Here is a 12749-nt window from a genome sequence, read left to right as displayed (position 1 = left end):
GACTTCCTGTTTTTCAGGTGTATAGATAAGAGGTAACACATTGACCAAACTCTCTCAGTTCTTCTTTATAACATAAATAACAGATAAGAAGGTGACAAAAAGTTATTAAGCTTCACAAAATGTGAAGTAAGTATGAGAAAGTAGTAGAAACACTGAGATTTTAACTATCAGGGCAACAATTTTGATTTGTTATCAGTTCAAATGGAGGTGTTATGGATCAGCCTGGAAGAGGACGAGTGTTAATTTTGTCTTTACTGAATGTAGAATGATTATTCAAATGGCCAAAAAATTTCCCATAATCACTGCTGGATAATTGGAGAAGTTACAATAAAAAAGTTTAAGCTCTCACCCAAAACAAACTTAAGCATCCTAATATTTTGAGCAAAGGTTTAAAAAAAGCTAAGACAATTTTTCAAAGCCTTTTCGTGTTTAATTTAAGTGTTCATTTTGTCTTAACTGAATGTAGAATGATGGTTTAAATAACCAAAAAATTCTCCAATATTCACTGCTGGATAATTGCAGAATTTTGAAGAAAAAAGCTCGACCTCTTGACCAAAACAAATTCAAGCATCCTAAAATTTTGAGCAAAGGTGTAAAAAAAGCGAAGACATTTTTTCAAAGCCTTTTCGTATTTACCAAGTGTGCCAATATTAGGTGAGGCACTATATACTGTAGGTTTAAACATTATCAAAGATCAGACTTCGTCATTATTGCTCTCGATTGAGGCCAGTTACTGGTAACAAATGAACTGTAAGTCACTTTGGATACGTGTTTGCTACTGTATGTCTCTTGCTGTTGGAATAAATAGTTTTTTTGCCTTCTGGTCTAAGTATAGGACACATTGTTTAATTCATTCTAATAATTCATAGACATAAAGGGCTTTAGTATTTCAGCTATGAGACAAAAAGCAGTATACCTGGGATTTGTCATGAGTCAAATCCTCAGTGCTTTGGCAAATGTATCAATTTACACATTTTTTATTTGGTTGATTGAGAGTCTGTGAGCATTTAATTCATAAAACGTAAGATCAGGTAGCCTAGATAATATCTTTATTTACAAAATTCATGTTTTATACATTAGACAGCAAAAATAACTTTGAATAAATATATATAGAAATGCATGGGATGTAAATGGAGATTTCAATTTGGCATTTTAAGATGTAATCAAATGTATAATTTGCAGTACAATGAAACAAATCACACCATAGGAAATCATGTTTATTAGATTCATCTTGTATAAATCGCGGTTGCTCCATCACTTTTGTAAAATAGATTATGACTTCTTGTTGTTGCTCCAAAGAAGTTTATTGAAAAGAAGCTGTCGTGACAGGGTGGTGCAGACGATTCAGTGGATATGAAGTCATTAGTTTGCCTATAACCCACGACGAAACCTGTACAAATTGTGAAAAAGATCACAAATTTAGTAACAGATAGGAAACGACATATGTTGTAACATCTTCAGAAAGCCTGTAGGTGGCAGAACAGCCTTACTGAATAATCGCAGACGCTTACCTCAGTTTGCATTTGTTGAAGAAGATTCCTCCACTTGGTTCTGGGTACTCTTTCCTCCATTGACGTCCTGATTCTGACAACAGAAATGACAGTAAGTTTGGGAGGCTTGATAAACCGACAGCTTTGGCATTAATACTGGGCTACAATGTAGGCAAATATGTTCAGTTGAAACAATATTCGCAAATTGTGTATCCTAATTCTCACTGCACCTTGCTATATATAGACAATAATCAGAAACTATTAACACAAAAAGTAATCAATTTTGAGTTACCTCACTGAAAGTAATAAAAACGTCAAGTCTAAGTGAGTCAGATATTGATTCAGTCACTGATAGCTCATGTAAAATACTGCATTTATTAAATTTAAATTGATAACTCGTGTCTTTATGATCAATTTGAGAGTTCGTTGTCCTGCAGCAACTTTGTTTTTGATTCCTCACAAAGAATCGACTCATATGAGTCGTTCGTGAATCAAACTCCTAAACCTGCATCGCGCTCAATTTGGATTTGACGACGTCTCAAAATGAGTATTCTCAAAAAGATAAACGGCATCAAGTTCATAACAGTCATCTAAAGGTACAGTCACTTTTGTCTTTCACAAACATCAGTGAAATGAAGCGAAAAGCTATTTACCAGGGTCAGCGCTTCGTCGACCCATGAGTCCGACAAAGATATCGTGCATTTCCCCTGAAAGACAACATGTATTCAGTTTTCTTATTACTTGAACAGATGATATATGAGAGCACACACACCATAAATATCTTACTTTTACGTTGAGGTGGTATATCATTTGTTTCTGTTAAAAAAACACATTTGAGACTCGTGTTAACAGGAAAATGAAGTGAAACTGTCACAAAATTGCAACATCAACAAGAACAAATCAGTTCACTCACCGGCGTTTCTGCGTCCCATTAATCCGACGAAACTGTCATAATCTATGTCATTATACCTCTTCAGCAAGTTATGAGTCGACATCCGAAAACTTGGACTCTCCTGTGCGCATAAACAAGGTTGTGCTTTAAAACCAGGGTAGCCCAATCCTTTATATTTACAGCTATTAGATGCTCCTAATCTGTCACTTACGCTTGAAACTGATCTTTGAGACTCTGACTGCTGACAGCTCGACTCACTCCATCGGGTTTCCAGCACCAAAACCAAGAACAGTAACACAAACCCACGGTACATCTTTACAGATTATTCTGTGGAGAAAATATGCAGAACACTAAAGCAATTTACAATATCATATTTATCACATTTATTTACCACACTTGACTTATATAAAAAATTTAGATAAAAAAAAAATCTGCAGTCATTCTTGATTTTTGTTACGCTATTTCATTTAGGGAAAAACTTTGTCAAATTGAATAGAAAGAAAGCAAAACTAAAACATTTTAATAAAATTGTACTATGAATTGCAGCCAATGCAGAATATTTTACAGGAATTTTACTCACCTGAGCTGAGGATGAAGATCTGTAGAAAAGAGCTCAGTTCCAGTTTCTGCTTGCGGAGTTAAATCCTTTTGCGATGGACTATCGGACAAGAGACAGAGACAGGGATTCTCTCCTGTCTGATTGTTAAATGATAGCAACATGTGCGTAAATCCAATCAGATGTCGCAGTGTAGGTGTGGTTTAAGGCTTTGTAGTCTGCATCAGCGATGACCATGCAATTGAGATCCTGACATCATAGGCGTGAGGCATTCCTTAAAAGGACAAACCAAAGCCCCTTTTGTCAACCCTCTACCATCAATTACTCATATATGAATTCTTGCAACTTTAATACAAAATTTGAAACTTTGTCAGATTTTGCCACTTGCTAGTTCAACGAATATCAGCCATGAAACATAATCTCCCACATCCAACTCAAACATTTGCACGAGAGCATGTCTAAATGTCATGTTTGTTGACTCATTAAGATTATGCTGATATGTATCCGAATGCTACTTTTCTGTGCTAAGTAGGGCCTTATTGTCATATTTTCCTCCTGACTGCCTAATTGGTGCTGTCGCTGGCGAGAATGTAATCTCTCAAGGAAGCAATTACACAGATGGAGCGGTGGATGATGAGGACTGTGTATCACGGACTCTATGGACATCTTGAGGGTGCATCTAACTGGCCTGGCGACATGCAGGGTTGATTAGTGGGAACATCCATTAGTTGCTGCCCACACTCAGTATGCAGCATGCAAAAGGGCAGCTGCGCTTTGAAGTTCCTGTTGGAGAGCAGATTTGATCAGTTCATCAACAGAAGCAAATGACTGCAACAGCCCAGACAGTACTAACCCACTTATACATCAGCATAATAAAACCTGTGAGACTTCGACATAGTTGTCAACACTTAAGTTCGCTGTTGAACTTTTTTATTTACCTACACTAGCCTATTCTAAACAAAAACTTTGACATTTGATTGTGGATGATGTTTTATGCTTTGGTTGTGCACCGTACTTTAATATAACATAAACCAAATTGACAATGTCTTTTAGATTACATTTGAATTAAAGGGCACCTATTTTACCTCTTTTTCAAGATTTAAGTTAAGTCTTTTGTGTCTCCAGAATGTGTCTGTAAAGTTTCAGCTCAAAACACTCATCAGATTATTACTTTCAGAATATTGGAATTTTCTGCTCAGAACACAAAAATGCTAGTTCTGCCCACCCACCGTTCCCACATGCCTGTCAGAGTGTGCCTCAATCTCTGGCTGCGTCAGATAAACGGCACAGTGAAAATCATGAAGGAAGCAGATCTCACACAATTTTTGTGGGAAATACTACAGTATGAATTTTCCCAATGATTATTTGATGTATTTGTTGTGGAGACACATCGTTACAAAGCGTGTGCATTTAAGTTTGCACTGTTTTTGCATGCACAATATGACCGGATACACGTTAATATCCACTGCTGAATGGATATCCGTTATGTAAATGTACAAAATAAACCTGATTTAACGTCCACAAACTGGGATTGAAACATCTTCTTTTATAATTGTTCTGACATGTGGCTGTGGGGATATAGATGGTAAAATCGTTGTAATTCATTACAAACGTTCACTTTTTTAAAAATAATTTAAACTTGTAAGATTTATTCTTGATCACATTTGATGATTATTGATGATCACAGAGAGCTGAACAGATCTTTTAATCCTAGTTTCTTTGTTTACGTCCTGTCTTGTTGATATGATTATACGCATTACTACAGAGACATGGTAATACATGGCTGTCAATCAATTCGGTGGGTGGCGAAAACAGCACTCCTACGTCACGTTGCGGTGGGCCTCAAAATGGGAGGGGTTTGGATCCTATTTTAATGTCAGGAAATAAAAAAAAAGAGACTTATTGTGTTTATATCACCGTAATATGACTGTGAACACACTATACCTACACACAGTTCTGTCCAAACAGCATGCAAAAGATGATTTTCATCATAGATGTAATAATGTAGACATGCTCCAATAAATCGCTGCAGATTGGTTTTGGTCGATAATTGCACTTTATGACTCAAACTAGTAGTCACTAATTTCACCAATCAAATGAATCGATGGCAGTTTTACAACATAACAAACATAAGGACCATTGTAATAATAATAAAAAAAAAATTTGAGGAACAAAAAAGCCTTGTAGAGTTCTATACAGCAGTCATGACTGAAGACAAATGTAAAACTGAATGAAAAGTGTTAGTTTTTATTTATTTATTTTCTTTATTCTCAGGATTTGCATATTATATGACCTTAAAATTAAACAAGCATCTCCACTTCCGTTAACTGTAGAAAAAAAGCCAAATGTCACAAAGATGGCTGTTGGAAGTCTTGTGCTGCTGATGTCTCTTGGAGCCAGAGTCTCTGCAGTTGCTATTGTAGCTCATATTATTCATTAAAAGTTATGATCACCTGCTCTTTCCCCACATGGCTAACAGTGTTAGGCCATAGATGGCTAGCCAATGACAATTGTTTGCTAATTACCCCATGAAGCAATATGAAATTTAATTTAATCAATAATTGTGGTTAGTAGGCATTTAGTAATTTTATATAAGAATCATTTCAACACAGCAGTGTTTAGTCTGCATGAACTCTGCACACTCATGATAGATGCCAAATGCATACATGTAGCTTACTATATGTCAATATATAATATACTGTATATAAAATACAGTTGTGTTAAAGATCTGAGTTTTCTGTAGGTTTTTAAACTTAATTCATTATGCCTCAATTTAAAGGTCCCATCAATTATTTTGAAATGTTAATTCAATGTTTGACGTTATCTCAACTGATACATGAATACTTATATGGGACATATATTAGCCCCTCCCCCTTTTAAAAACAGCCAATAGTGTTTAGTTTTTATCACAACTCTGCCAATGAGAGTGGTTGCAGTCAAGCACATCAAATGAAAAGCAAATGAGATGCGTCTTGAAAGGGGCGGAACATGTCAGATACTAGAGAGCATTTGATTGGTCATGAGATTTGACAAGAAAATAAAGTATGAGGTGATGTCAAAAAAAAATCTATTTAGGTTAAAGTGACAAACTGCAAGCTTTGTATGTTTATATTTTGAATATTTTTGTCACTTTTGGAGCAGACTAATTTACAGATATTCTTATGTTATTAGTATAACATACTAATACTAACATCGAAAGAAAATTTCACAGGACATTTAATGCCTTAAGTAGAGCTGAAACTTTTAGATTTGTACACTATAGTCATGTTGTTAAATGTTGCACTCACTCCAAAAATGTATGTCTTTCTCATCATTACATTATGTTTTCCAATCCTAGAATTGACACATTTATGTGAGATACAGATTGGGATGGAAATATTCTACCTGATATGATGCTTACTTCAAGAACAAACATCGCTCAACGTGGTATGAAAATTACTTTTCTGTTTAAATTGATTTTTCTTTCCTGAGCCTTCTGGTAGATATTTGTTCTTATTTTAATCATAAACATCATGCTTTATTTTGTTCTGTTTCACTGAAAAAAAGACTCTTTTCGTCATACTATTTTGTTTCTTTAATAGACACTGAGCAACTTAAAAACATGACAAAAAAGAAATGAATATTGAGGAGGAACATCGTTTTGTTACAGTGTTATCAGAAGCTTTAGTAAAATTTATATTCACATTGGTAGTTATTCAAACCTTAAGGCTTTTTTGTAACATAATTTAAAAAGGAATAAAGACTACCTACAACTCTTTGTGTGCTCCTTGGAAATGGGTTTCTAGATAACTTATTGACAAATTGTAATGCATAATTTGTAGAGAACTCATTTTCTTTTCTTGGTCTTGGAAAAAAAAATTCTTAAACTGACCTTGCTAAACCCTGAAGATTAGAGGATTGTGACATTAGAGACTGAACCAGTCATTTCAAGCTTTTATTCATAAATAACATTGCTCTCTACCTTGGGCTGGGCGATTAATTGAAAAGGAATCATTTAGAACCTTTAATCGATCAAATTGTTTCAGGTCAGCTTTTTCACTTACTTTCCTTACTGCATGTGGAGTCACGTGACCCTCACTGTGTTAATGCTGATTTAAACTTCTACGATGAATGCACAGGTTTGTTCCTGCGCAGCCTTCGCGTGGTGGCATACCCACACACCTCTTAAAAATGTAACTACACATCACATTTGCACTACATTGACGATGATTGGAAGCTGTGCCAAAGATGCCTTTAGGTGCCATATTTTCTATTACAGCAAAATTATTATTTACAGAAGATTCAAGAAATGCACTGTTTAAATATTATTTACAGGATATACAAGAGTTATTTTATTTAGAAGAGATACTGCTTGTTTTCTTCTTTTGAAAACATTGAAAATAATCAATTTTGTTTCCAAAAGTGCAAGTTATTTATTTAGAATTTTTTATTTTTCTGTTGTTCAACGTTGATGTTCAATAAACACTCATAGATGGTAAATAGTTTGTGCTTCCTTCAATTATTTTAAAATCAAAAATTTGCACAATTCATTCAGAAATCTCTCACTTGTAATATTTGTTCATATTTACTGTAAAAAAAAACTTGTCAGTGAACTATGAGGGCAAACATGAAATAAATAAATAAAATAAGCGTTCATTAATTCAATTCAATTCATCTTTTTTTTCTATAGCGCTTTTACAATGTAGATTGTGTCACAGTAGCTTAAGATAGAAGATTATAGTAAATTGAATCTGTGTTAGTCTAGTTTTCAGAGTTTACGTTCAGTTTAGTTCAGTTCAGTGTGGTTTTATTTTCACTACTGAAAGTCCAAACACTGAAGAACAAATCCATCGACGCACAGCTCCACAAGTCCCGAACCATGCAAGCCAGTGGCGAGGAACAAACTTCACCAATTGAAGAAAGTGATGGTAAAAAAAACCTTGAGAGAAACCAGGCTCAGTTGGGCATGACCATTTCTCCTCTGGTCAAACTTCTTGTGCAGAGCTGCAGTCTTGGCCCAGGAGGCTGGAGAACGCTGGACGTCCAACATGAAGAAGCTGGAGGTGTACAGACTGGCCCTTCAGGATTAATGCGAAGACTCGTCTGTCACTGGGGTCTTACAGGGATCAGTCTCATGTTCTCCACTCCTCCATGACAACCACAGCAGCGGCTCAGGATAAGGCCTGGTCCAGGATTATGGAAACCTCGGGAATAATAAAAACAGACTAACACAAGCGCATATGTCGTTCAAATTATAATGTCTTTTGGGAAGTGTAAATAATGCAGACTAACAATCCCTTAGAGGATTTGGATTTCAAAATCATTTGTGTTTTATGTGTATGCTAATGCAAAGAGATGTATCTACAGTAGGTTTAAACTGACAGAGTGTCAGTGCCATAGTGTGCTAGGAAGGCTGTACCAGAGTTTAGGTGCCAGATATGAGAAAGATCTACCTCCAACAGTTGATATTGATATTCTGGGAATAATAAATTGTCCAGAATTAATTGAGCATAGTGGACGTGAGGGGCTATAATACAACAGGAGCTCCCTCAAATACTGGGGAGCTAAGCCGTTCAGGGCTTTGTAGGTAGTCAATAAAATGTAATAATTTATATAATATTTAATTGTAACCTAGTTAAAATGTTCAATTAATCAAGATTTTTATTTTAGACCCAATCGCCCAGCCCTATCTCTACCTTTTTGCGATCAGTATTTAATAAGACTTCGAAATGCCTAATGTTTTTTGTAGTGTTGATAGGGGAGAATAAATATCTGCATGCAAATTACTTTGCAAATAGAGGGCATGCTGTAAATGACAGTCAAGAGCATCTGTTGATTGGGAGCCCTACAGAGAAAACCTCTGTGACCAAAAAAATATTGGGATGTTCAAAATATGAATCAGATTTACAGTCCAATTTTGTTTAAATTCAGCATTTCACAGGTATGTCTGGTTATCTTGGCATCAAGCTAATAAAGCAAGCAAAGGAGCCAGGGCTCTACCCACATGCCAATTATATCTCACTGCCAGGGATGTTGACGAATGTGCTGTTCCTCTACTATACAAACAGTGTGTCTTTCATAATGCTTTTGATGCAGATGTTTGGACTTCATTGCAAGATGTGTTGATCCACAGGAGACCATCACTGCCAGTGTTCAGGGCACACCCAGCTTTGACATGCTGCCTACAACAACAAAGGGCAGGTCGGAGTTCCAAATGGCTGGTTTTCCCAAAGGTTAGCGGATTAGCATTCTGATGTTTTAGTAATGAGTCCTATCCCATATATGTCTCTTCCTGCTCTGCGTGGATCTCGCAGCGGGTCAGATTAAGGATATGGGGATGGATGGGAGCAGCAGTAGGGGAAGAAAAAGTAATTAATTGCATTCTTTCATAATTAATGACTTCTTCTTTCGCTTAATCACAGAGCCACATCCTGGGAGTATCAATGAGAACACCATAGGGCTGTTTATTTGGAGCATGCTAGGGTGGAGGGCCCTGCCGCTGAGAGGATGACGACAGGAAGAGGATACCTTAATGGTAAACTCAGGACAACGTTCGCTATCAGCATTAGGTACCATTAAGTGCACTCAAAACGTGAGGGGGAGCTAAGAAAGTGTTTGCTGCGATTATCTTGGGTTATCATCTAAAGTATACAGTATGTTTACCGAAGAGAAACGTGAATCAGTGCAGACAAATGCAGTCCTGATGTTCACGTTTCTATTGATTTCCTGTGAGAATGATTTTTTTTTTGCTTGATGTGAAATGAAGCAGTTACTTTATTTGTGGCAGCTGGTGTTTGGAAATTGTCTTATCTGTGGTGGCTAATGTCTTGAGCCCTTCACACGCTTTGCATGATTTGTTTGTTTTAACTCTTAGTAATGGCTGACTGTGGGTGAATATACTCCAAACTACCACTAGTGGGATAGTTCACCCAAAAATGAAAATTCTGCCATCATTTAATCCCCCTTCACTTGTTCAAAAGAAGATAAATGCTGGTAGCTGACATTAACTTTTTTCGATCTCCAGCCACTGGTAGTTTTTCTATATTACTAGCCACTCACCATTTTCACTAGCCACAATTTTGTTGTTGGGAAAATATATTTTATGTGCATAAAATTTGACTTTGGCATACAAAATTAGCAAATGGGTTGTGGTTTCATAGTGTCACATAGCAATTAGGTTTTATTTCACATGGCTTTTTAGGACTCAGCACTAAGGGCCCTATCATACAACTGGCGCATTAAGGCACAAGACATGTTTGCCCTGACGTGTTGCTATTTTCATACCAGCGCAACCTTAATTTTCCCATTTTCCACCACGGTGTTTAAATAGCAAATAGACTGCGGCATCGACCAGCTGAAAGCAGGTCTAAAGTCCAGCGCAGAGACATTTGGCATTCTTTATCCTTGCGCTGCAGATGCTCTGTTTAACTATTTTCTCGCTAGTAAAGAGTTCAGTTTTTCGACTTACAAAGTCCGCCATGTAAATGGCAAATGTGCCATGGCGCGACACAACTGACTCTTAAAAGGAATGGGAGATGAGGCTTTTGAGGTTTATTCCTTAAATCACACCCATAACTCATTAAGAGAATGAGCTCAACCCTGTTAGACCATGCGCCATGGCGCAGAGCGGATTTTTCTGTCCTTAAAATAGCAAAAGTGAATTCAGACGTACCCTTAATGCATTTGCGCCATGCGCTTTAGACTTTGCGCCTAGAACGTTAAAATAGAACCCAAAGAATTTACCAAATTTTTCTCTAACCACACCAAAAATGAAAAAAAAAACTATTCTTAGACCAAAATAAATGTAAGCAAAAGAAAGCAGATGAAAAACATACTGTGTGCATGAAAAGCATGTGCATGTGTAATGAAAGGATGATCACGTGAAAGGCTAAAGCAAAAGCAACCTGTTGCTTACAAAAAGACATTTAAAAATACGGGGCTTTTGAAAGTAGCCGGACTGTGGTTACAGGACCGTCGCTTTTTGGCCAAAGAGAACTGATCACATCTGTTCCAGGCACAGATGCTTTGCGCAAGGAACTGTTTCTTTTTGAATCTTTTAAACACTCGTGCACATCACTTCACCTAAAATTAGCCTTGACACTAAAGCCCTTGTCAGGATCGCCTGTGTCTCACCATGCACGTGATCATCCTCTCATTTGGTATTCACCTGCTACATTTTGCTCTTGTAAACACAGTTATTATTGTCATCTCTCACGCTGGCCCCTCCTTATTGTTGAAGTCTGCTTTTTAAGAAAACTACAATTTAAAAATTATCTTTAACCAGCCAAAGTGGCTAGTGGAAGTGACCATCTAACCCGCCACAGCTGAAATCTACCTGCATTTGGTCGGTTGGCAGGTGTTAATGTCAAGCCCTGGCAAGCACCACTGACTTTCATAATTTTTTGCATACTTTTTTCAGCAACCAGCATTTTCCCAAATATCTTCTTTTGTGTTCGATAGAAGAAAAGAAACTCCTAAAGGTATGAAACTACCAATGTTGGATAATAAATGATGAGGTAATTACAATTTTTTGTGAACTATACTATTAGTCAGGGTAAGGCCCTTTTACACCATGTGCTTCAGAGTATTTTAATTGGTTTAAAAATCCAAATTCAAACACCTGGATAGGAATAAAAATGTCAAAACCAAATGAAACTGTAATCTGCCTGAAAGGGGTGGGACTTTTCCATAAACTGAAGAAAAATAATAATTCTATAATGTAAATGCATTAAACTGAGTGTGATGTGCTAATTGCAGACGGACTGCGCTTTCACACCTCACACGAAACAACTGATCGCCTACGGCAAAATCATTGCTGACCACAACTATGCATTTTCGCTGCCACTGCCCAATATATTACATTAAAATAGGATGAGGTTAACAACAGAAACACCTGAAACTACTACTTTTTTAGAACAATAGTATTCCATTCATGCTTTTTGGTCAGAAAATCACGATATTAGTAGCAATTCAAGAGTTCACACGTAGATATTGTGTGACGCTATTAGCAGGTTTGGCATGCTTTCCAGGGAGAAGCCCAGGACTCCTGTCTGGTCAATTAGCATGTAAGAGGGTCCGAGATCAGGTAGACCTCAAGAGTTCCCTCTGGTAAAAGAGGAGATGGGGTGGAAGGGGGATTCTTCCAAAACGAAGATAAGGCAGTAGGGTGAAATTGGTGTGTTTATTGTAGGCTTGGATCAATCTGATTGGATTATCGCTGATTGTAGTTGAGAGACCAGCTGCAATCAATGATATCACGTGCTCCTCTTAAAAATGAGATTATAAAACTCATTTTAAGTATTTTGTCTTTATTTTGTTAGAGATGACAAGGTTAGCATTTGCACAAGATATATTAGTAAAATATGACTAACATCTTGGTGGTCAAGAGATTAGTATGAATTATTTTTTTTACATTAAGGCTTAACAGATTAAATATGCATACTGTATATACAAGTTTTTGTCAGATAGTATTTGATTGTGTAATAGACCATGCATTTAATATCCCTTTTATTTAATTGCTTTCTTTTTGTATCATACTATATATTTTTCTCACTTCTCAGACACCAAAGATAACAAAAATTTTACTTGAAAAAAGTCGATCTGAGCTATTCCCATCAGCCTCTGCTCTGCCTTTTGTGCAATTGCAGACATGTGATCTAAAGCTGAAATCTAACTGGGCGGCACATTTTATTGATACACTGCTTGAAAAAGAAAAATCACTTAATCTTGCTGCGCATGGTGTGAATAGCTCCATAGGGATCTATTGTTTTGATTCAAGAGCGTCATCATGTTGTACATTCACAGAATTTAATTGCGTTTAGTGTGAAAAGAT

General features: G+C 36.5%; 1 protein-coding gene across 1 annotated transcript; it reads right to left on the bottom strand.

Moving 5' to 3' along the window:
* Positions 1-1068: 1068 nt before the first annotated feature.
* tac3a (tachykinin precursor 3a) lies at positions 1069-3103 on the bottom strand. The gene is made up of 7 exons (XM_056449685.1): positions 2963-3103; positions 2594-2709; positions 2404-2503; positions 2277-2306; positions 2144-2197; positions 1512-1584; positions 1069-1390 (listed from the first exon to the last, which is right to left on the bottom strand). Exons 2-7 carry the CDS (start codon positions 2693-2695, stop codon positions 1372-1374), a joined length of 378 nt encoding a protein of 125 aa, XP_056305660.1. The 5' UTR covers positions 2696-2709; positions 2963-3103; the 3' UTR covers positions 1069-1371.
* Positions 3104-12749: the final 9646 nt, after the last annotated feature.

This window comes from Danio aesculapii, chromosome 23, assembly GCF_903798145.1.
Source record: "Danio aesculapii chromosome 23, fDanAes4.1, whole genome shotgun sequence".
Lineage (NCBI taxonomy): Eukaryota > Metazoa > Chordata > Actinopteri > Cypriniformes > Danionidae > Danio > Danio aesculapii.
The sequence above is the reverse complement of the archived record's forward strand: the minus strand, read 5'-3'. Positions and strand labels throughout refer to the sequence as shown.